The sequence below is a fragment of the Dasypus novemcinctus genome, chromosome 9 (assembly GCF_030445035.2).
Source record: "Dasypus novemcinctus isolate mDasNov1 chromosome 9, mDasNov1.1.hap2, whole genome shotgun sequence".
Taxonomy (NCBI): Eukaryota; Metazoa; Chordata; class Mammalia; order Cingulata; family Dasypodidae; genus Dasypus; species Dasypus novemcinctus.
In genome coordinates, this window is record NC_080681.1 from 62915305 (window position 1) to 62941752 (window position 26448).

At 37.8% G+C, this 26448-nt stretch overlaps 1 protein-coding gene across 1 annotated transcript; it reads right to left on the bottom strand.

The window, feature by feature from the left end:
- Positions 1-2890: 2890 nt before the first annotated feature.
- Positions 2891-26211, bottom strand: DYNLT5 (dynein light chain Tctex-type family member 5). Its single transcript, XM_004483678.5, has 5 exons — positions 25829-26211; positions 23832-23963; positions 12310-12401; positions 5523-5647; positions 2891-4679 (listed from the first exon to the last, which is right to left on the bottom strand). Exons 2-5 carry the CDS (start codon positions 23942-23944, stop codon positions 4476-4478), a joined length of 534 nt encoding a protein of 177 aa, XP_004483735.1. The 5' UTR covers positions 23945-23963; positions 25829-26211; the 3' UTR covers positions 2891-4475.
- Between the last annotated feature and the right edge of the window lie 237 nt (positions 26212-26448).

Here is a 26448-nt window from a genome sequence, read left to right on the forward strand (position 1 = left end):
CCTTAAAGGGAAATATAAAGATAATATATTTTCATAATTAATTAATGACATATAGTTTAATTTTCTTGACTTTCAAAATGAAATAATAGCTTTCTAAGATTAAGATTTCTCAGAGGAATTAAAGAAACCACTTCCCAGCGCCCCCTGCACAAATCAGGCTGGATATTCTGCTCTTTTGATAGTTAGATGATCCACCCTCATCCTTGTCTGTGGGGAGCAACATCTTTCCTTTTTTGGAAACAAAAGGAAAATAAAGCTTGATGCTTCTCCTACTGGTTATATACTGGTTCCTTGCCTTGCTAGGCAGGGAAATAGCCTGGTGGGTGGGTGGAAAACAATAAGCTTCATGTTATATCTTGTACTAAAATTTTAAAAATTATGCTCTATTGCTAAATAGGCAAGGAAATAAATTGAGAAGAGTTTACAGGGGACTTTAATCAGAATTTAACGTATTTAAATCTCAATACACTGTCTAGTAGTATATGTTCATACACGTGAAGAAGGAAGGAGAACATATAAATTTAAATAAGAGTTAAGATAGGATACAGAGGTGTAGTAAGCAAAATTTCAAAGGAACCAAGAAAGTACTAAAGTGACCATCAAGACATCAGAGATTAGCAAAGAGAGACCAAATTTGGAGAGAAGCAGGATTTTGTAATTAACATGGTCTTAAGAAATTATTTGCCATTCACTGGAGGCAATAGCAGATGATTAAAAAATTTGAAAAGAAAAAACAATCTAGTATATTACATTATCATGATCAGAAGTTGCAAAAAAATAAAATAAATTCCTTAGGAAACATTTAGGAAAAAGGTTTGGCAGGAAGATATTAGAGGTTAAGGGCAAGTTTCTACTATGGGTCAGACATTTTAGTACAACTCTCTTTCAATCCTTACAAGTGTATGATTTGTGATCACAATTATAATAATTTTTACCTTTGAGGAAGCTAAGACTCAAGATATTAGCTACCTTGCCCGAAGTCCTGCAGCTCGTAAGGGTTGAAAACTGAATGAGATGTTTGTCTGTCAAATCTATGCTTTTAAAAAACCCTCTATCTCAGCGTCTCTCAAAAGCAATTAATATAGATGAGACCTGGGGTGGAATTCTACTGTAGCTCAGTTCCTGTTTATTTTTTAAGCTTTTTGGGGCTATCTCCACCTGAATTTCCATTTTTAAACTCAAATTCAACAAGTGGAAAACCAAATAGCATTTTATTCCTCAAACTCATCCAGCTAATGTCCTTGTTTTTTGCTAACAGCCGCACTAATCTAGTTTCCCAGACTCAAACCTTTGACTAGCAATCATGAGAGTACTATATACTGAGGGCTCCCAATCAGGCGTTGTGCAGTTAAGGGCTCACCAAATACATGGATTTAATCCTCATCAAAGCCTTGTGAAGTAGGTACTAACATTATCTCTACTTCAAGATGGGGAAACTGAAGCGTAACAAGGTTAGTGATTTGTTTAAGGTCACCTGTCCAGTGAATGGGATAGCAAACATCCAGGCCTTTAAACTTTCAACCACCCTGTCATATAATCTAAATGTTACCTCTGACTCTGCCTTCTTCACCTAATCATGTAGACCATATTCCTACAATGCCCTGTAAAACCGTCTTCTCCATTTTTCAGTATCACTGCCCCGTTCAGCCTCTCATTAACACTTACCTCTCCTAAACGGTCTCCCTACTCTTTACTGACAGAGTCATCTTCTTACAGAGTCACTTACTTCACTGACACAATTAATCTAATGAAAAACCTCCAATAACTACCTATGGTCCAAGAGTGGGTTTCTTACCCAAACATCCAGGTTGCCATGTGCCCTTCTACTCTTGCTTCCAACCATTTCCTCTCATGACCCTGTGTTTTATCCCATCTAAAATGTCTTCCTCTACTCTGAATTCCTCTTTTATTGAAATCCTCTTTTGCCTATTCATGGTCTATATCAAATACTACTTCCTTCACGGAACCTTCCATTATTCTGTTGATTGAAGTGGTATTGGATTTTTCTTATGCCAATATAATATAACCTGTACTGTGGTAACTGGTAACTTTCTATTATGATCTTTATTGGATCCTAGTAAGGTTGAACTATGTATTACAATTATCCGTGTAGCTGGTGGCATGTAGGACAGTGCAATGCACATGATTCTTGCTTTAAAAGTTAAGATGAATTAGATTTTATTGTTAGGTACTGCCAGGTGGTCAGTGTACTTAAGATCTTTTCGTTCTAGCAAGAGAAACAAAACTAATATTCAAAAAGTAGCTAGATAACAACCAGGAGTTCAACTGTGAGAGCGATCAGAGAAGAGAGAGAAACAGGAGAAAGGAATATATGGGGAGGTTTTATAGAAAAGATGCGACGAGTTTGATGCTGAAAAGTAAAGCAAGTTGCTATGTAAGTAGAAAGGGGCATTCTGACGACGGCAGGAAAGCATGAGAGAAAGCTTCAAGTTCGGGAGGGGCACAGAACGTCTAGGGATAAGGATGGCACTTTAGGGAAAGGGAAGAATACTAGGAAAGATCAGAGTGTTTCAAAATAGAGCAATTTAAATTCTTCAAATACATAGTCTTATATTTAAGAATATCCTAGTCAAGGCTTTTTTGGTTATAACTCTCATTCTTTCCAAGTTAAGTGCATTAATGAGCTTTTCCTGTATATTTCTATACTACTAACTAATTTCCAGAATTCATCACTGATTATCTGAGCACATGGCAATATGCTGATAAAATGTTTCCTTTTTGGTCATGTAACTGCTGTCATGTTTTAAGGTTTTGATTTATAACCCAACCATAGACATATGACAAGAAATTATTTCTTGGGTTAGAATTTAGACCTCTGAAAGAAATAAGGTCACTTTTATAATGGACTTTTTACATACTAAAGAAGTTAAGAAGTTTCTTCATTCTGATTTATTTATGCAAAATTGCTATGTGATTGCTCCTGCTATTGTTTCAAGAGATGTGTTCACAAATGTATAAGGAAAACACAAAGCTTATTTATTTACTATGCTTGTAAGTACTAACCATTCCAGATTCAAAGCCAGCCTATGGAGATGAACAAAAATTGGTTGAAATAAATTGTTACAAAGACATATAGTTATTAAGAACTAACAGGAAAAAATGAAAATTGACTAATTCATTTTGAAGAGCCACTTTAAAAGCCAGAAAAAGCAAAAAGAAAGGGATTTTAAAAATACGTATTTTTGACTACATGTTGTTTTGGGAAAAATTAGGACACCAATAAATTTTAAAATTATAAAGCAGTGGCCATTTTTCCATTTGTTAAATATTATATGAATTACACATCTTTCTTTTCTTTAAAACCATAGCATTTCTAATTTTCTCAATATGTGTATAATTTGTCTTTGATCTTTAACAAATATCCTTTAGGTAGTTTACTTACCATCCTAGAACAACAGCACAGCATCATTTTACATGCACACAAAGAGCTGAAAGCTCCATAAAAATAAATGATCCATGGTACAAGATACATTTACCCAGCAGAATGTGGGCCCTGTAAATTTTCATGCCCATCCATTCAAAATTGCCCGGGGTCACTTCAGGATTAAATTCACAGGAACAAAATGGTAAATACACATGTTTTATTTGTTAAGCTGTCAACTATATATTTTGTGTAAAAGTTTTGTTAGCCCAAGAAACCTATTTAAAGGCACATCAGGCAGTATAAATTTAAAAGCCATGTCTTTTCCCAATACATGATTTTATGTGATACAGACACATTTACTATTAAACATCATGTATATTTAATATCACGATGTCTACTTTAGTGCCCTAAAAAGCCTTTGTTCACATTATAGTTTCCATTATGGAAGAACCAATGTTCAGTTCTCCCACAGTTTTGTGAAGTGCAGGAAATCCACAAGAGCTTCTAGTTTTAGCTAGCTGCCCCGTGAGGCCACGATAATTGTTATGAAGTCATTAATTCTAGCTCAGCAGTTTCAACTGTCAGGGACATGGGACAATAATTGCAGTTAATGAATGCTGCTCAATTTATTAAGTGTAAAATGAAATCGAGCTTTTTTTTTATATGCAGCACTGAGGCATATTATCATTTTTCATTTGTGTATACCATTTGAATATTCCACTGTCATTTATTGGTGAGGAGATGTAGTCATGTTTTTTTAATACTGCTCTTCATTAAAGAATAATGTAGGCTATTCTAACTCTCTAATTAAAGAGTAATTAAACTAATTAGTTCCAAAAAGTAATATTTAGTAAGAACATATGTCTCTGAAAAACAATCTAATAGAACCAAAACTTGGTTCCTGCTGTGGATAAACAAAACAAGAGTCCTTGTGCCAACCTCCCTTCCCCCAATATTAACAAGAGAATGAGAAAGTCCAAAAGCGGCCAGTTGTTGGAAATATTAGTTTTTCTTCTTTCCTAGCGTTTTGGACAGCAAAACTTTTGGGTACATAGATGCAGCCTATTGTTAAGAGAAAAGTAATCTTCAATTACTCAAAGTAAACTGCATAGACATTTGCAAGAGCAAAGAGAGAAGAATTTCTAAAAACATAAGATGAGAAGTTATCATTTTTAGTATCCCAGAGGCATCTGCTTCCGATATGTATGCTCTGGCTGTTCTGTTGCCCAATGTGAACAATCACAATTAATTTATACCGTGGAATCATCAAGTCCTTCACCTGGGCTTTAATGACCTAGAAATTTAAAAAAGGTCCTCATTAGCCACCTTGTAACTTAAAAATCTTAATCTTTGCCATAAATACAGTAGATTTAATGTAAGGAAATTACTCAATTCACTGTAGATACTTTCAATAATCATTATAGAATTATAACAATGATTTTCTTCAAGCACCCTCACCATCAGATAGGACATTCAGGGACAAAATGATAGCACCAGCAATAAACATATATTTTCTAAGGCACATGGAAAATTGTCATCAAGAGAATAAAATTTAAAGGATTTATTAATTCTTTGAAAATCTATATTAAGATAGGTTCCCATCAAAGAATGCTGGCATTAGAGTTATACTGTCTGGCTCAAATCTAATTAAGAGACCGTACACTTGGAGTTTCCTGTAACATGAATAATCATTAGTATTTATTAAAAAGTTTGTTTTAAAGAATAAAGAAAACCTTGATGAAGCACCATCCCTTAGCTGATAAAAATAGAAATGTATTTAAAGACCACAATGCCTGTATTTCATGGTACTCAAAGAAGGTAATCGTTGCCTTGGTGAAGAGAAAATGCTCATTAAAGTATTGTATCTTTTACAAGAAGTTTTTATGAGTGTAGATGGACAGTTCGCCATGTTTTCTTTACAAAATACATATAAATGATGCACATAATGATTGTTTTAGTCAAAGGCTTTTTACACACACACTCATTTTTATTTATGGAATGTAACCTAATAAATATTTTCATAAAAATATAAACATGCGTTTGTATTGCTACTGCGAATTAATTCCCTACATTAAAAAGTAGGGGTTTGTTGTGCTTTTAGTAAATATTTTAGTTATAGCCAACCCTTTGAGCATACCTCAGAAATTGTTTTAGTCAACTGTCTACAGAGATCTGGTTCATATTCTTCCTCTTGTAGATAGTTAGTTAACACATCTCTCAAAATATGATTGACAGCAACCACAGGAAAATGTTTGGTAGGACCTGAAAATACATACAGAATCTCTAAGTAATTTCAAATCATATCAGCCTACTCTAATATTCAAAAGAATATTGAAACATGGGAAGATATTGAATCTTCTGGGTGGCCTCTATGTAAGGAAATATGTGGTCCTACTTAGGTTTCTAGTAAAGCTCTCTGAAAGGGAACAGGAAAAGAATGGATTCATACATTTGTCAGACTACCCAAAAAAGTGTGTCCAATACAGTTGGGGTTTGACATTGTAGGTCTCCTCCTCCCCCATTTCCACAGTTAGTGACCTACTTCAACTTCTCAACATCTTTCTAACTGACCCTCTCTGTTCTTTTATCTCTGTCTTCCCCCCCCCCCCATCCACAGTCACTGGAGAGAAATCCTTAAAACCCGGATCTTACCCTGTCAGTTTCCTTCTCAACGAAGCCCTATGGTTCAGCTCTTACCCAACCTATGGCCTCTTCTCCCACCACCAAGGATCTCTACTCATGCTGCTCTGGTCTCATGGAGTCCACCCATCTTCTTTTTTTTTTTTTTTAAAGATTTATTTTTATTTATTTAATTCCCCTCCCCTCCCCCGGTTGTCTGTTTTCTGTGTCTTTTTGCTGCGTCTTGTTTCTTTGTCCGCTTCTGTTGTCGTCAGCGGCACGGGAAGTATGGGCAGCGCCATTCCTGGGCAGGCTGCTCCCTCCTTCGCGCTGGGCGGCTGTCCTTATGGGTGCACTCCTTGCGCGTGGGGCTCCCCTACGCAGGGGACACCCCTGTGTGGCATGGCACTCCTTGCGCACATCAGCACTGCGCATGGGCCAGCTCCACAGTGGTCAAGGAGGCCCAGGGTTTGAACTGTGGACCTCCCATGTGGTAGACGGATGCCCTATCCATTGGGCCAAGTCCACTTCCCTAGAGCCTTTATTTTTAACCACCTTTAGTCCATGTTCAGAGCAGAAGCTTGGAGTGGGTCTTCTTTTTTCTGAACCCTAGACAGCTTACCTGTACTTCTTAGGAACATTAGCCTCACCATTACTCTGCTAAATGATCATGTTATTGTACTACATGTGCCCAGGACCTGGCATACAAAAGCTCAATCATTATTTTCCAAATTGATATTGATGAAGAAAAGAGGTCAAGAAATAATCCAACTCAATTTTAATAGTTGTCAAAACTTTTAATAAATATTTATTCTTTGTATCAGCCAGGGCCTAAGAAAACATATGACACTGTCTTAGCTTGCCAGAGCTAGACAGTACCATAGACTAGTTGGTTTAAACAACAGAAATTGATTGTCTACAGGAGGCTAGAAGTCTGAAATCAAGGTTTCAGCAGGGCCATGCTTCTGAAGTCTGTAGGCTTCTGGAAGGGATTTGCTGACAATCTATGGCATAACTCAGTGTCTGCCTCTGTCACACGGCCATCCTTCTCTGTTTCTTATTTCCTCTGCCCAAATTTCCTGTCCTTTTGGGGACACATGCCATATTGGACTAGAATATACCTGAATCCAGTCTGGCCTCATTTTAACTAATAACATCTTCAAAGATTGTATTTACAAATTAACATCACATTCATAGGATGGGGGTTAGGACTTTAACATGTCTTTTTGGGAGACACAGTTCAAACATAACAGGCACATTCAAGTTAAGATAAACCCAGGAGCATTTAACAAAGGGATTCTTGAGGCAGTCTGAGGAAGATGTAGGGAATCACAAGGGAGAATATTGCATCCTTAGCTACTGACAGCGAGGACCTTGTTCCCACCACACTCCAGGGAGAGAGCACCATGCAGAGTGCCCCCTTGAGAGCAGCTATATCCTTCAGTTGAGGGATGTAATAAACATCCTGAGATGAACCAACAGGCAGGGAGTCAGGGAAATAAAACCCAACCTAATACTTCTCCTTCCTTCTGACTCCCTGCTAGGCTTTCACGTGGGTTGAACTTACCAGGTTATAGGACAAACTTGTAGTCCAATCAGGTCATGCTCCTGAGGCTCAATCAATAACAAATATTATTTTTACTTTGATGGGTTATATATAATTGTTCAACCCATTTTAAATTAGGATGGGGAGTGAATCTGGATGTGTAAAGTGGAGTTACCACGTATAATGACTATAATAATTAAACCTAATATTTAGTCAGCAGGAATCTCTGTTCCATAGGATGTCAACGAGTTGTTTGTAACCTGTGAAGGGCTGGTCCTGTTTGCTCCTGCTTCTTGGGATCAGAGATGGGAGACCAGTCCCATAGTCAGACTCCTGCTTACAGGCCTCTGTTTGACCTTCCTGGGGATCTATTGGGTGGTTTCCACTCACTCACTCCTGTGAAATGAGGCTAAATTTAAGGGTGATTTCTCTTTTTCTATTTGAGAAATTAAAAAATATTATCACTGTGATGGCCAATATCATGTGTCAACTTGGCTAGATTATGGCCCGCAGCTGTTCGGTCAAGTAAACACTGGCCTGATTGTTATTGTGAGGGTAGTTCAGGGATTTACATCTTCAGACAGTTGATTGCATCTCTGGCTGATAAACATCTACAAGCTACAAAGGAGACTGCCTTCAGCAACGAGAGGAATCCCCTCATCCAATCAATGGAAGCCTGCAGGGAGAACTGATGATTTCAGCAGTGGGAAAGAAGAATTTCTATCTCCACTTCAGCCAGCCAGCTTCTCCTTCATCTGAGTTCCCAATTTATGGCCTGCCTTACGGAATTCAGTCTTGCCAGTTCCACAGTCACACGAGCCAATTCTATAATCAATCTCTTAATATGTATATTCTGTTGGCTCTGTCTCTCAGGAGGACCCTGACTAATACACCACTAAAATGGACAGAATTAAACAGATTATGTCCTTTAGACAGATAGCCGCCTTTTCTTTTCCACTCTTTCCTATCAAGCATTCATATCATATATCCCTCACCTGATCTACATTATTCACATGGAACTTAATTGTCATATATTATAGCTATTTGTATGCATCTTCCCTTCAGGAAATAGAACATTTCTTCAGAGCAGGTTTGTCTTCTCCCTTTTATGTAGGAATCAACATCCTCACTTCTAGGAACTGTTTCTCTTCTTACTCTAACCACTTGGATCTTGGGAGCTACCCTTACCTCCCAGGAGCCCAAGTCCAGGTCAAGGTTGACTGGCCCAGAGGTGGCACCTGACCCAAACCAGGCCAATTAGAGTCATTCCTTAGAATTATTTTTTTTGAATTGGAACTAAGGAAAAATAGTTAGCTTTCCTGGTGGAAAAGTTATGGCAGGGGACCCTTAGGAATTACTGGAAGCCACGCTTCTCACAATGGGAAGGAAGCCAGGCCACAATGGGAGAAAGACTCCCACCCACTGTTTAACGCTGTAAAAAGAGAATTCTTGGTGGCACCCGAGCCCCTATGTCCAGTAGTTCCCACTGTCCATCTGTATCAATGTCCTTTGTGAGTGTTGTTTTATTTTCATTTTATTAACCAGATATAATTTTGAAAATGTTTTGAAATACACTAATGAACTTTCATTTTCTCTCCTTGTTTGTGACCTTTCCACTATAATGCAGAATCACCATTGCCTTGCTCAGGTTGGGATGCTGAGATGCAAAGAGAGAGTCAACTTTCAGCTTTCGATTTTAAATATTATCTCCTGAAGCTACTTTCAGAGTCAACTGAATACCAATATGTTTGTGTGCATGAGAGAGATTTTTTTTCCCCTCAGGAGGCAAGAAAAAGATAAAGACCTGAAGGATTAGGGTTAAAAAAGCAAAAACTAAAACAAAACCCAAAAGGTCTTTGTCCCTAAAAATAGATTTAAGAGAAAATAGATAATGATCTGGCTATTAAACATATCTGTGTGTGTCAAATCCCCCCAATTTGGGTAATAACAAGAATTATCACATATTGTTTATGTTAGGATTAAATGAAATAAAATGTTTAAATGCTTAAAACAGTGCATGCCACATATAAAAAACCCTTATTAGATATTTACTATTGCTGTTATTGTTTCTGTTATTGTTGTTAGCTCGCTCTGAGAGAAGGGATGGGGACTGCCCTAGCTGAGAAGGCAGCAAGATGGGAGAAGGTATAAAAAGGAAGAGAGTGAGGTCTCCACACTTAGGAAGGGCCCCTTGAGGTGGGGCAGTCAAGGCAGAGAGAATGACAGCTGGAGAAATGGCAGGCAGAGAATGACAGGCCCAGAAAAGACACCTGAGCATCCCATGGAAACTGAGCTCAACCGATGTCTCTCTCTCTACCTTGAAGTACTACCTGCCCTCACGTTGGCTTCATTCTCAGGCAAGCTGTCTCTAAATGGCAGCAAAGATGGCCACCAATAAGCTCTTATCTGACCAGGTGCTCACTGCCAGTGCTTTCCAAGAACTGGATGCCTTTTTACTTGTAGCTCCAGAAAAAGTCCTGTGTAGAGCTCATTCCATTATTAATAGAAAACTGGATTGAATGTCAAGGAAAACTTTTATTCTTAGTGTCTAAGGTCAGTCCAAGAGTCAGTTGTCTTTATAGGAACAATAACATTTATGTAGATGCTGAATAACTTGTTCAAATAGCATTTATCTTGGAATTTAAAAAAAATTATTCAAATCCAGATACATTGAACCCCAGTCTGTATTTTCTTCACTACTCTTGTTTTAGTAATTAATTAATGAGAAAATGGAAATGGTGTTTTATTACAAGAAATAGACATTCCTCTTTTGACTCACTTTTTTCCTCTCCCTAATTATACTCATGTTTCATTTCTCTTTTGGTGGCTATCATTACTCAAGTAAAGGGAGAATAAATATGCTAAACATTTAAAATGTGCTTAGATGAGGCAAACATTTTTAGATAGAATATTAAAAATAAAGCAAACGCCAAGAGTGAGATGAATGACAGTGTAGGATTGTGTAGATATGAGAGAATCTTTACCAAAGGTCCACAGAGTGCTTTTCACATGCAAAATAAACCTAGAAACAAGGAGAAATGAAAATACATTTTTGATTGAGTATCCAACAGTGTAGTAGAAGTGAAATATATTTTTGATTGAGTATCAACAAGATGGTTAGTTGAATGCTTAAAAATGCAGTCAAGTATAAAAGTCTTTAATCATAAAAGAAGAATTCACATAAATTTTTTAAATAAGAGAATATGAAAACTACTTTATCCTAAGGTATTTCTAAAATGACTTCTCTAACTTAGTTCAGCACTTAGTACTTCTATAACTAAGACAATTTGTTCATTAAGAAATAAGTTATGGAAATATATCCCAATGGAAAAAAAATAGGGCTTCAGGCATTTTGACTTCAACATTTCATGTTGAAGTCTGACTTAAACACTTTCAGCATGCATAGAACAAAATCATAGGCATCAAATGGCTAACATCTTTTACTTGCAAGTGGGAGAAAATTTGATCCAAACTTGGCTTGCCTAACTGAAAATTCTAAGGATAGCTGGCTGGATTTAGGACTTAAATGACGACATCAGGGTTTGATTGTTCTTTCTCACAGCTCTGTTTTCTCTTATGTTGACTTCAGTCTTAGCCTCCATATAGGAACAAGGTGGCAGGTGTGGCCACATCCCCTCTGTTCTGTCTGCTTCTCTAAAAGCCCAAAAACATTCCCTGAGCTGAATCTAGGCTTTGATTGACTTGACCAGCATTATATACCATCCAAGAAACAGTCACTCCTCTATCTCTGAAGCAGTATCAGCTTCACCAGAATATTATGGCCCAAAAGTGGTGATAGTGGTGGCAGTGAGGCCTCCCCAAAAGAAAGCAGCTAAGATCACCAGGAGTACAGAAGTATATTGGATGGCAGAAATAATAGATGACCACCACAGGCCCTGAAAATACCAGTATATGGACTAATTATGAAGCTCTGTAATCCATACAGTCTTGGGGATTAGTGTAGAAAACTGGCTCCAATGGGAGGCACTGCTGGTGTGTAATTTTCTTGGGGCTAACTGGTCACAGATGGAACCACTCTGGCCCATAGAGTTTACCTTTGGTCCTTGCTAAATCTCTTTGGAATTTCTTTATAGGAGTAATTATATATGAATTCAGAAAATAGTGGGCATTGCTGTATTTAGAGAAAACAAGTAGGTCTATGAGGAAACGTGAATGGGAAAAGAAACTCGCTGCAGGCTACACCTGGGAGTATAGGGGCAGGTGCAAAGATCTTTGTTTTCAAAGACCCAAACCTCAGTGGTAAGGGATAAACATCTCTGCCAACAGGGGACTAGGAATAATTTCCCTTTGCTTTGAAGGTTCTTTTCTCCATTTACCAACAACATTGTCTGCCTTTGTTGGATAAAATCTCAAGGAGCATCACTTTCATTTAAATCCAGTATGTGTGTATAAATATCTATATATATATAGATATTTATCTATCAATTAACTCCACAAGATAACCCAGCAATATCCAATGAACTTCTTAATTCAGTAATGCTCAATAAACATCAATGACACCCAGTGACTAGCTTGCTATTAATATTTGGGAAACGCTGGCAAAGCAAAGTAGGCAATGGGTGTTGGTCTCATTTTGCAGAGGAGGAAACCAAAGAAGCATCAAATGACTCCATGAATTTAGAGTCCCCTATTTTATGCCAGGATTGGAGATAATGCCAGGTTATCAGATATTATTTTATGCAAACAGTCGTCACCAAGTTAGAAATTTAAAGTAGGGATGAGTGATAAAATAACACACCCAACTGGTAGGTGTTTTCCATCTGAACTGTAAGACGAGAAGAATCATCACGCTGGCTGGGTTCACCCGCATAAGACACAGTACTCACAGAGCTAAAAGCAAGGGAGAAAACAAATTTCAATCATTATTAGAATGATAATGACAAAAAGCATTGTTGCTTTAAGCAAAAATGTTACGAAGGTAAAGTTTCCTCTAAAAAAATTTCAAGTCAGTCCTATGAAAATATCCCAGTCATGTATTTAAAGTCTAAAACAATTTAGGTTTGGAAAAATTAAGATGTTGAGAAATTACTTGCACCAGATCTCTAAGTAGTGGTTGAAGCCCAGGGCAGTATCCAGGTTATTCGATTATCCAGAAAATGTTCTTTTAACAGATCATGCTGCTTCTATTAATGTTTGCCTTAGGTTTATGGTTTCAAAAAGCCATTGCCAATCTCGTCTCCACCACAGATGCAAAACTCTCCCCAAAGCACATAAAGCTCACTAATAGACCAGGGAATATAAAAGGAAGCTTAAAATGTTAGGAAACAACTCATATATACCTGGAGTATTATAAAGAGCTCACTTTTATATGTACTTCACAAAAGCCCTTTAATAGAAAAAAAGGAAAATGAGAAACTCATCTAAGTTGTGAGAGAAACCACAATTCTCAGCAAATACTCATAAATCAATAAGCATCAATCACCCTTTACAACAATAAAAAGGTTTTGGCTTGATCGCCAAGGCAATGTGAGCTTATCCAGGTGCTGAACAGGGAGACTCAAGGAAAGATAAGCCCTGAACGTCCCTCAAGCACTACTTAATTCAACTTAATTCAGAGGAAATTCAACTGTCACTAATGGCAGTTTCAGAATGCCCTAGCCCCAATTCTCCCCACCTGTGAAAATGGAAGTTACAACAGGTGTCATTTCAAAGGAGATGATATAAGACTGTGTGTGTGTGTGAGTGTGTGTGTGCTCAGAGGGGCTATTACTCTAAATGGGCTGTTTTGACTTTAATTAAATGAGAAAAGGAGATATTTGTTCTTAATCTTTGTTTTCCTAGGAGGAGATTAAAATACTTAGCTTTCAGCTCTTTGAAATCAGTGAATTTCTTGCAAATTGATACTTTAAGAAAATCACAATCTATTTTTAACATCCTTTAATACAAAACAATTTACATGATAAATCAATATTTACCCACCCAGCCCAAAAAAGTGATGCAAGAAATTATGGCTGCTTTTTCACCGTGGGTGACTGGATTAGTGTTTTAGCCTTCATTCTTAAAACACCTGGCCTCATAAAGTAAACTGGCTGCAGGTGTTGCAGGCTTTTGCTTAGAAAAGAGGTTAGCTTTTGCTTAGAAAACCCAATGTTGAATCACTCCCTTGATTATAAGATAAGCCAGGCTGCCCTAGTTACATTTGCTACTTTTGACTTTTTTTTTTAAAGATTTATTTATTTATTTATTGCTCTCCCTATCCCCCCCCACCCCGGTTGTCTGTTCTCTGTGTCTATTTGCTGCATCTTCTTTGTCCGCTTCTGTTGTTGTCAGCGGCACAGGAATCTGTGTTTCTTTCTGTTGTGTCATCTTGTTGTGTCAGTTCTCCGTGTGTGCAGCGCCATTCCTGGGCAGGCTGCACTTTCAATATACTCTTTGAATTAAATGAAGGAGTCACTAACCCACCCATTTCAGAGACAAAGAGAATAAGGCAAAGGGCAAATGACTCCCTTAATGACATACATATAATCAAGACAGACTTAGATTTCAAATACCCAATTTCCCACCAATAACAAAGTCTCTCATGTGATCATATCCAACAGAATAAAAACAGGGGCCATGACTACCTGAAATAATTAATTACTGTAATTAAAACTTATTAGTAGAAGAAGCATGCAGAAAATATTAATAAAATCTAATTTTTTTTCTGCTGAACAGCATAGAAAGAGAAATTGAGTTGATACACAATTCAAATTAGCAGGAGTTAGAAGTCCAAGATGAGAAAGCAATAAGGATTTTTACCAATAGCCCCTTTTATTGTTTTGTTCCATTTATTTAAGATTGATAATAGGTACAATTTATGGCATTATTATGATGAGATTAGTAAGTGTCAAAAGGGCAACTTGTATGCCCTTATGTGCTAAATATTACTGTGCGAGTTGCAAGTTTTGCAGGCTGAAATTCTTTGAATTACTTCAGATTTAGTTCGGTGTCTTTTTATTTACACATTAATCATATCAACAAGGAATGAGCATTGTAAGACATTCAAAGCAAATAGGAAAATATAAAGAAGAAATAAAATTACACAAAATTATACCTAGTGGTTATCTAACCACTGTTAACATAAAAAATTTTTTCCAGATATGTTACATATGGAATCACATTTTAGACGTCGTTTTTTCACTCAAAAATATATCATGAACAACTTTCCATGTAAATACAGAGTAATCTATACCAACATTTTAAGTATTTATATGGTATTGAATATATGAACTTATTGTGTTTTATTTAGCCATTTATTCTCCAGGCCATTTAGGGTGTTCACAATATTTTGTTCCTAGAAAGAAAACTGTAATGAGCAATACAGCAGGGACTGCCATTTGCTTTCCAATGCTGTTCTCTCATTTTTCTTAGGTAACAGAATCCTAAATTTTGTTGGAATATTACTGTGCAGATTAAAGTCACATTTCTCTGATTCCTTTGGTACCATTGTGGCCATATGGCTTATGAGTCATTATGATAAGTACACATGTAGGGTGGAAATTCTGAGAGGGCTTCCTAAAAATAACTAATTTGACCAAGAGGAGGCAGTGGTTTTTTTTTTTTTTTTTTTTTGTCTTCTTTGATGCCTAGAATATGGACATGATGGTAAGCACTCAGCAGCTACCTTGGGTCTTATGGTGACCCTGAAGATTGCAGATTGAAAAGATAGAAGCCAATGTTCCTGAACTGTTTCTCTCCAAACTTCATTTATGTAAGAGAAACATAAATTTCTATTTTTCTTAAGCTGCTGTTATTTTTGCTTTTGGATTATTATTATAAGAAGTATTTGGTAAAACTAATAAAAATTCTAACTGATAGAGTTGGCTACTTTGAAGTGGGATGCTCAAGTAATAGAACATGAAACTAGGAGTTAGTTTTGTGGAAGAGGTGGGGCTTTGGGGAATAAGTTTTCAGGTATTTTGTGCTAGAAATCTGGTGACTTTTATCTGCAAAAGGAAAATAATTGTTTAGTCTCTTGCCTTCTGTACCTTGGAAGGCTGACCATGTTTCATCTAAGGCTATACCTTCATGAAAAAATGGCAGGAAAATTGTATTTATGGTAATATTTTTGCAATATATTATTTTAAACTGAACATTCGACAATTCTCCATTAGAATGGTATGGGTTGGAAAAAGGAGATAGAGGGAGAGAGAGAGAGGGAGAGAGGGAGAGAGGGGGAGAGAGACAGAGAGAGAGAGAGGAGAGAGAGAGAAAAGACTAAGCTGAAAATATGTAAGATATGTATTCCTTGAGAAAAGATATTTAAAAAAGATAAAGACTAACAATTTAGGCAATTAACATGCCTAGAAAATGGGCTTGGTAAATTTTTAGAAATAAATGTACGTTCCAGATTTTAAAATTGAGAATTTACCAAAATCATTTCAGAATACTGTCTTAGAAAAACCTGGACATAGTTTCTATTTATATGCAGTTTCACAGAAGCTCATTGGAATCTTTAAAAAAAGATGCTCAAAAACTACACTTATAATTTTAATTACTAGTGTTCTGTACATCACACAATACATTTATTGGTACATATCACAACATTACAAGTGGATGAGCTGCAGGTTTTATGACAGATTTTCCCCTAGTTTGCAGTGATAATTCTTCTAGACACATGATCTTCTTGCAAAGGTAATGCTGTTGTTGATTTTATATTTTATGTGTGAAAAATGTTCTTGCTGTCTATGTGTAGTAGTAGCTTGTTGGCATTTATGGAGAAGCAAAATTTCAGTTGGCAGAATGTATCTAAGAGATTTATAAAGATATAGTAAGGAAGATAGGTGTTGGTTAAAAGTAGTGTGGGGGTGAAGGAGAGGGTAGAAATGAAAGACTGGCATAAACTGCTGGTAAAAACACTAAACAAATCAACCAATATCTTCTAAGGAGGATAATAACAATATTTAACCTGATGCAAAATTCAGTTAATAGTTGGAATCACATGTTCTTTGCTGAGGACAGATATAATACTAGCAAAATTCTGCATACCAGATGCAGAAATAGCTGTATGGAATTGGTCCTAAATAACAAAGTAACCTTCCTACATTGCATATGGATGACATCTAATTATAACCCAACTGCCTATGTTCTGATGATGTAGAAGAGAGGCAAAACCTGTTTTTTGAGGAGTTGGAACAATGCTTCTTGTTTCATGAAATTTAGTTTTCCTAACATCTTGCAAATTTGGTTGCTGAACAATCCATGAATCACACAGTATTGATATAAGGCATGTTCTATTATTCTGACTGCTAGAAGTACTAGCACATATTTCAATTAAATCTCACCAGCCACAATGCCATCTAAAAATCACTGAGCACTCATTTCCAGCCATTTTCAATGCTGTTATTACCTAGATTTTTTAACACTCTGGTAAAAGCAAATATTTGAATGTACAACTGGCCATGAAACCATTAAAGTAGTAGATTAAGAAAGTCAGAATATCATCTCCTCCTTCTATTTCTAATCACAGAATGCCTGGAACTAGCATATTTCAGCTGGTATCCTTTAGCACTACTTTCGTTTTGTTTTGTTTTGTTTTGTTTTGGAAGGGCTAATAGTAAAGTGATGTGCTGCCTCCCAGTGGAAATATTTCAGAGTGCAGAGGAAAAGGAAGGCTTCAGGATATAAACTGGCACATTTGTTCTTTATTCTTTCAACAAACATTTATTGCCTTCAATGTGGCAGGCAGGCAAGTGGAAAGTACTTGTAATACAGAGAAATGTTTGACGGAGCCTTTATGCTCCAGAAACACGATACAGAATACAAGATAAAATATGCACAGATACTCGCTTTCTTAGGAACCTACCACCAAAGAATTTCTAAGGATATTTTTATGAATGCTATACTTAAGAACAAAAGCATACTGACACCTCCCCCTCCAGTGGATGGTGTTTGTTGTCCGGTAAGATAATTTAGTTTTGTGGTCATAAGTTTATAGCAAATATGCTGGTCTTTATGTAGCTTTAAGGTATTTTACTCACATATTTGGCTCCATCTTATTAATAAGAGGAAGGTTATAATGGAAACAAAAGTCAAGAAAATTTTCAGAAATGAAAGATCAAGAAAATGACAAAAGATTTGTGTTCTTGTGGTATACGTTTTCAAGAATAGGTGTTTACTGAAGAACATAAAATGAACCATGCAACCTGTGACAAGCAGCTCTGATGGCACTGAAGATAATCAAAGAAAGGTGATAGACAAAATAGAAATGTTTTGAGTGTGTGGAATCAGTCAGCATCTGATGCCTGTCGAGCTAATGCTCATCCCGGAGAAGGGAGGTGATGGGTCAAGGACAGCTTGGTTCAAAACCCAATAACTGCACCAAACATCAGAGGGGGAAGCTGTGGGAGTGGGTGTCACAGTTTCTTCTACAACCAGGTGGAGAGAATCAAGAAGGGCTGGGACTCATCCCAACAGATTTTCAACACAAATGAAAATGTTCTTGCTGGAAAAAGATACACAATAGACTGTTTTAGGCAAAAAGTGTACATAGTTTTAAAAATCTGAAGAAGCACTTTTTCATTTACTGGAAATGTGTATCTTATTGTCTATTAGATGAAATGCTTCAGTCACTCTTCATTTAACAAATGCATGGACCTGAATACAATAACCTGTTTGTGAAAAAAATAATTTGCTGGTTCAGCAACTAGCACAAAAAAATAATTATACATTCAACAGTAAAAAAAAGGAAAACCACTATTTATGGAGTGACTACAATGAGCCAGGTATTATTCTAGGTCCTTAGGATACAATGGTGAAAACGAAACAAGACAAAACAAAACTAAGGTTTCTGCACTCGTGCAACTTATAGTCTAGTGAGGAGATAGAGAGGCAAGAGATTATAAAATACTAAACAATAAACTATATGTTATATTAGAAGGTGATAAAAGCTATGTGAAAAAGGAACAGTAGAACAGATTAAGGGATCTTAGAGGCATGGGTCAGAGGGTGTTTTTTTGCAATTTTAAATGGAGTGGTCAAGATAGGCCTCCATGTGCAAAGCATGAAGGAGATCAAGGAGTGAGCCTGTGGATCTTTGAGGGAAAAATGAGCAAAGGGAGAGAAGATTTGAATTACTGGAGAGATAATCCATGGATGAAACTATTTAACAGAATAAAGATATCAATGCTTCTAAAATTAATCAACAAATTCAAAGAAGTTTAATAAAATCAGTATGTGTTTATTGAGAAGCTCAATAAAGTATTTCTAAAATTTATAAAGATGCATTCCAAGTAACTAAGTTTTCTTTGAAAATTGAGCAGATATTAATATGTACAACCAAGCTATTGTAAATAAAATGATAAATGTATTAACTGGCAAAGGAATAAACAAATAGACCAGTGGAACAGATAGAAACCTCAGAAATAGAAGAACAAGTAAATAGAAGCACAATATATTATAAAGATGACCTTAGCAATGAAGAAATGATGGATTTTTTGGATAGATTGTGTTGAGAAAAATCTTGCTTACTAGTTGGAGGAAAACGAAACTGGACTCTTACCTTCTACCATTTGCATAGGTAGACTACAGATGGAAGACTGAAAACATTGAACAATATCCTTTCGTTCTGGGGGTAAGGAAAGATTTCTTAAATAAGCTATCGTATGTGAAATGGCTTAATAGTCAATGAAGTACAAGACAATATTAGTTATTATTATAATTTAATTGGGGAACATGACCATTCCAGTTTTCCCAAACTATTTTCTTTTTGGGGTGATGTTGCTATCTGCCAGTTCTTTGTGGGTCTTTAGTTTGATTTAGATGACAACATAACTTATCACCTGGCTCTGATCTTCTAACCTTTCACCTTCTCTCTCAGGCACAGAAATGAGGGAACAGGCCTGGCAAAGTCATTTTTAACTTCACAAAAGCAGCTCACAGTAGTACAAGTTAGAATCATGGAATAAATTATCACATTTAAAATTACTTGTTCATTGTCTTTCCTACCAGATTAAAAATTCCATGAGAGGGAAACGGATTTGGCCCAATGGATAGGGCATCCGCCTACCACATGGGAGTTCCAAGGTTCAAACCCCGGGCCTCCTTGACCCATGTGGAGCTGGCCCATGCGCAGTGCTGATGCGTGCAAGGAGTGCCCTGCCACGCAGGGATGTACCCTGCACACGGGAGTCCCCTGCATGGGGGAACCCCATGCACAAGGAGGGCGCCCTGCAAGGAGCCACCCAGCATGAAAAAAGTGAAAAAAAAAAAAATTCCATGAGAGCAGGGACTGTTTCTGCATGGTTCACCACACAGAATGTATCATTCTCAATGAATATTTGGAATGAAGTAATTAATGTAACCCTTTCCATTTTAGTCATTTGTACTGAAAGGCCTAGCCTACTTACAGAAAAGGTACCAGGTGGCTCTTAGTTTACTTGAAAAATGCATTTACCTTCATATGCCTAACTTGTGGTACCATAATTGGCACATAGTAGAAGATCAATAAATGCTGAATAAATGAATTAGTGAAAGAAGTGCATTTCATGGCATAACTATTGTGTTAGATGTCAGTAGTGGATTCATATGGAGAGCTGTGGGATCCACACAGAAAGGTCTGGCAACAGTGATACCACATAGTCATACAGGTTTGAGACGAAAGAGAGACTCTTCAGTTACAACGTTAGGCCTAAATGACTAATTGAACCACTGGCCTCAGAGACAATAAATCACAGACTTAAATAAATAAATGTCATGATATCCCAGGAAAGTAACTTAACCTCATAGCTTCTGTATCCATTTCAAGAACACAAGCATAGCGCATCTGTTCAAACACTGTTCAATGTCTGCTAAAGGCTAAGCTACTGGCAAGAAAGATGTCGATGGAAATACCTGTTATCACTTGGTGGCTGGGAAACAGAAGGTTCTGGTGAATGAATAGAACAGTTTCATTAATGCAAGTTACACAGGAATTACCAATTTTCACAGAATGAGAATAACTGATAATAAACACTTGTTTATTATCACTTGTTAATTCTGTAGCTTAGAGAGGCCCCAACCTCTCTAAGCTTCTGTTTCTTTATTTGTAAAATGGGACAGACGATAACCATGCCTATGTTATAGTCTAGAGATTGGTAAACTTTTTAGCAAAGGGTCAAAGAGCAAACAATTTGGCTTTGTAGGCCATCTGGTCTCAGTTGCTGCAACTATCTACCATTGCACTGTGAAAGCAGTCATAAACAATGCATAAATGATGACATTTGAATTTCATATAATTCTTGTCATAAAATATTATTCTCCTTTTATTTTTTTCTCCAACCACGTAAAAACCACACTGAGCTCACAAGCTGTACAAAAACAGGTAACAGGCAAGACTTGGTCTAAGGGTCATGGCCCTCCAACCCCTGTTAGAGAGTTTCTGTGAAGAAGAAATGAGATCAACAGTAAGAGTTCAAGAAATATTAGCTATTAGTGCCATCCTTATTATTGTAAATTATTTAAGTGAAAAAATTCAAAATTATAGATGAAATATGCGGCCTATGTACGTATAGAAAGAAATATGTCAACATGCTAACAGTTATGCTATGAGGATAAAAAGGGTAAGATGTTTCTTTTTATAACTATTTTCAAAATGTTTCTGTCGTAGAACGTAAAAATCACATTACACGGAAAACATAAATTAAATAAAAAGGCCCAATCCTGAAAACAGGTAATAATTAGATTGAATATAAATTCAGTCTTCCCTTCACAATTCAAAAGGCACTTCCGATATTCACCATGGCCGGCGGGATGGTGTCACTGTGTGATATTCATTACTGCTGTAGGAATTTAGAGTGTAATGTAGAAGACTGCAGACAGAGGAACGAAGACGGTAGAGCTGAATCTATGCTGATGCTGTACCACACCCAAGAAGCTGCTTTTCACCTAGGTCTAGTCTAGTCTTCCCTTCTTATGGATGTGTTGACCGATATAAAGACAAAGAAGTTCACAATCTAATGGGAGAGTCAGACTAGAAAATGGCCAAGTACAGTAGCAAGTACAAAGGGGAAGCAGCAAGAGCAGAAGGAAAGCTGGTCACCCGGGCTCGAGGTGGAGGTGGGAATGGCGGGGTAATTAGAGCTTCCTGGACTGGCGAAGATGGAGCTAAACTCTGGAGAAGGAAGCCGGGAGAAGAGTGTAGGAAGAGCATTCCAGTTAAGACAGCATTGACAATGGCTAGAGGCAAGGGAGAGCACTGCGGCCTTACAAATGTGGTGGCTGAGTATGGCAGGAGGTCAGGATGCAAGCAGGGTAGTGGGACGACGGTGCTACAGAAGTAGACAGAGGTCTGTTGACACTGTGTGCCATTCTCATGCTTTGGGATGTTTCCAAGTGATTAAATCAAGTTACTTAACCTGTGAGCCTCAGTTTTCCTCATCATTTCTCAGTAATAACGTCTACTTGGTAGGATTAATGCTAGAAAATGAAACGAGATATTATATTAGATACTCAGTACTTTTCAGGTACATGCTTTAAACTATTGAGAGTTTTTTTTTCTCTTTTCAAAAAGTTGCTTTTGCAAATGAAAGAGCTATGTTTTTTTTTCGTAAAACAGTGTGATTCCAAACAATGCCTGCATTTGATAACCTCCAAGATTTTTAGAATCCATCTATGAGTTGAAGATGCAGATCATGGAGGAGAACACCTGGGCAGTCTGATTCCAGACAGGGAGGAAGACAAGGCAAAGCAAGAATGAGTTATGGCTGGGAAGGCAGTGTCCTAAGTGTCCTCTGCATCACAAGGGTATTAGGAATCTGTTCATTTGCTATTTAAGAAAATAAAGTGCAAACAGAGGGTCTATTCTGAACATTTTATTTGACAGCCCAAACTCCTAACTTTGCAACACATCAAAATAATTATTACATAAATGTATTTGTTAGTGAAAAATCTCACCTAGGGTTTTGGTAAACATTGTTTTTGTTTTTTATTTTACCTTTAATTTGAATTTATACTTCATCAATAATGGGTTGAAAAATAGTGATCACTTAGCCTTCAAATTTGACCAACATCTGTTCTGTATAACTTCCCAATTTATTTTTGAGAGGGTGTAGGTAAGTGAAAATTATGCAAATAGTTTAGTCTTGGATAAGAGCATTTGTTTAAAAAAGAAAATCACAGGAGCATGATTTATGTTTGATTTATTATGATAAATATTTTCTTGAAAAAAATAAGTTGACTTTAAGCTAATAATTATTTTTAAATAGTTTTAAACAGAATTTTTACTTTTAAATATTGGAAAAAGCAGCCAGAATGTCTTAGGGTCCGAAGCAAAACTTATAGAGGCTAATTGTTCTGCCAGCTTTAGTTTTACTGTAAAGGAAGGATATTCCACTTGCAATGCACAAACTTCCAGGTTGGAGAGTGGAATTGTTAAGTGCATTAACACACTCGGGGAGTAGAAAGAGTTTAGTTTGAGGATTCTAATGTTTTCGGTTTTTTAAAAATTCCAGTTCTTTCAGTCTCTGTTTCACAGGATATACCATCTTCTGTTTCCCACCAATCATGGGAATTAAGGGACCACATTCTTTATTCCCTTGGAAATTGTTAAGAAAGAAAATCTGTTAAATATGTTAATTGGCCTCTGCATCAGATAATTTGTTTTGCTTTCTTCTCAATGGCAGTGAAAAGAAAAGCCATGAAAGTATTAAAACTTGATTATCTTTTTAGGAAAACAAATACAATATGGAGAAAGAGCCAAAAAATGTATTTATTCCCTTTGATCCATTAATTATATTTCTGGGAAGCAACCAAACAGAGATTTATTATAAAAGAAAAAGGGAAAAAGAAGTGGAAACAAACTTAAAATGTCCAGTAACTACAGAACGGTTAACTAACCCATGAATTATAAATTGAGAAAATATTAGTTTAAAAGGATATGGACAGACTGTGAAAATACATTACAAAATTTGTATAAAATAGTGTCAAATGTATTGTATGTGTAGAAATTGATTAAAAAAAGCAAATATATATTTACGTAATATTGAGGAAACAAATCAAGAAAAACTTGAGAAATAGCTGGTCTACATAGCATATGATGTTTCTTTTGTGTAGATTTGGTGGAGGGTGTAAATTCTTTGAAATAGTAAAAATGCTGCTAGGATGAACATGTCACTTAAACTTTCACACTCTCTTTTTCTCTGTTTTAATATGGAACCTGGCCCCAAAAGATGACCTGGATTTTGTACTTGTCCATTTTTTCCCTTTTTATGTTCCAAAGGAAATGTTTTGTTTTGCTTTTTCCCCATCACACATTATGCAACAGTTTTTCAATAATTGAATGCCATTAGACATCCAGTTACTCACTCCTTGGTGCGTCCATGAGGTTCCTTTAGGTGGAAGTCCTGAGTACTTGGAGAAGAAATACTTCCCCGTTTCTTTAGTGAATGAACCACTCTGTGTTTAGCAATGTCTGACATTGTTGTAATCTGTAGAAGACTTTTGTAAAATAGCAGAAGAAATACATGAAAATATTTTAGTATAACAGAGACTCACTTCCAAATAAGCATACAGTTACTTTTACTACCATTTTTGAATGTGAAAGCTTTTATGTTTTCTTCAAGAGTACTTTATAGCATATGTTGTTACTTTAGCCTGTATAATTGAAAACACAGTAACTGTAATAAATTTTATTTATGCAACAATATGCTTAATTCACATAGGCAGATATTAGGCTGTGGCAAAAGTGCCTGTGAGAAAGCCACAGAGAAAAGATAGCCATGGGTGGAAGAAAGATGTTATCCCATCCCCAAAACCAAGATTTTTTTTTGCCGCTTAATATTTAAACTTTATGAAATTTGCTAGTTTGTTTGTTGTTGCTGCTGTTTCTTTAAAACTTAAATGTCTTCCTCAAAGGGTATTTTTTGTCCCTCAAGCAACAACGATTACTTGATAAAGAGAAATAGGACTTAATTTTTAACAGATTAATTAATTGGAAACCTACCTCCTTTTCACAAAAACTTATTTAAAGGGTCATAGTAGGTATGGCCTTCCAAAAACTTAGATTATAACTCTTAATACCCTGACTGCATATATATACACTTAGGACTTCATATGGATATGTTTTAATTAGTGAGCCTGTGGTTCTAACAAGGAGCCACTGTATTGGGCACTAAAACACAGAACAGAAACAGAGTCCCTACCCTCCAGGAATGCCAGGTGAGTACTTGGATGGGGAAGACAAGAACAGAACCTGAAAATCCAGTGTGATCAGTGCCAGGGCAGAACCACGCAAAGGGTACTGTGGGGCAGACAAATGGTTCAGAGGCTACTGGGTGACAGGGAGGGGGACAATGTGGTATGTGTGTGTGAGTGTGTGTCTGTGTATATGTATACGTATGTACATGTGTATATGTGAGTATGTGAGCATCTCTGTGTGAGTGTGTACCTGTTCTTATGAGCCAGAGTGTCCGGGTATGTGAATGTGTGTGAGTGTGCATGTGTGTGAGCAACTGTGTGTATGCCTGTATGTGTGAGCATCTGTGTACATGAGTGTGTGTGCCTGTGCGAATGTGTCTCTGTGTGTTTCTGTGAGCGTGTGCCCATATGGATGTGTGCCTGTGAATGTGTGTGCCCCTGTGAGTCTGTGAATGTGGGTGTGAAAGTGTACTTGTGCGTACCTGTGTGTGTGAGCATCTCTGTGTGAGTGTGTGTATGAGAATGTCAGTGTGTGGGAGTGTCTGTGTGAGAATCTGTCTATGGGTGTGTGCCTACGTGTATGAGTGTGCCTGCGTCCTCGTGTGCCTGTGTGGATGTGTGTCTTTGTATTCGCCTGTGTACATGTGCCTGTGGGTATGAGCACGTGTCTGTGTAAGTGAGTTGACGGAGGGGGCGAGAGAGACACAATGGGTCATTCAGGTTCCCTCCGAGGTCACGGAAACCCCCTCCTCAGCGGGTTCCAAAGCAGTCCCACAGCTCCCGGTCCCGCTCAGCGTATAAGAAAGGCCAGAGTTGGACCCCGGGGCGTCCAGGGGGGTGCGGCCGTCCCTCCTCACCCGGCGGGACCAGGAGAAGACTGCTCGGGCTCTGACGGCTCCAGGGGCGGGAGCAGACCGGGCTGGCGAGCTCCACGGAGCGCACCGTCCTACGAGCCCAAGCACAATGGCTGGCAGAGGGCCAAAGGCTGGGGCCCACTTCCAGTTCCTAAATTTGTTGTGGGGAGAAGACCGCGGAGAGGTCTGGGCGGAGCCAGGCGATTCTCAGCGCAAAGCTGCTCCTTCCCCAGACCCCGCGAACCCGAGCTTGCAGTAATCTCCCTCGCCTTTCTCTTCCGACCGCGAAGACTGCGCAGAGGACGCACTTACCGCAAGGATCTGACATCTGGGGGCCTCTAGGAGCTCGGGCTCGTCTCCTGCGGACCCCGCGTGGGGCGCGGCTCCAGCCTCCCCAGGCCTCTGCCCGCGCACGCCCTCTAGGCTCCGGGATCGGTCTCCAGGGCGACCTCTTCAAACAGCGCCCTCGGTGCGACCCGGCCTGCGTGGTCCTCTGAGCCGCCCCAAGGATGTTATTTCTTCGCTGCTGTCCGAGAGGACCGCCCCTAAGCCCCGCTGCGGTCTCGAGCGCTCGCGAACTGGGGGGAGCCGTTGCATCCTATAGCAAGGAGGACACCTGGGGCTCAAGATGCAGCTCCGAGGGCCCTCCTTCTGTCCCTTTTCCCGCAGATATTGGGGGTGACAGGATGGGAAATGCTGCGGTTTCCTAGGACAGGAAATCTGAGGCACAGAGGGAAACTAAAGCAAGTCTTTCCCTTTTCCAGATCCCTGTCACTGCTTTCCGACATCCCCTTCCAAAGTGCAGACGGCTGATACTAGGGATAACTTACTGAGAATTTACGAGTGCTGAAAGTTTTAGTTTTCAGCCTTCCATCAACTCTATCAAGAAATAATTGTTCTTTTACATTCTCTCATGGACTATAACAAGCATA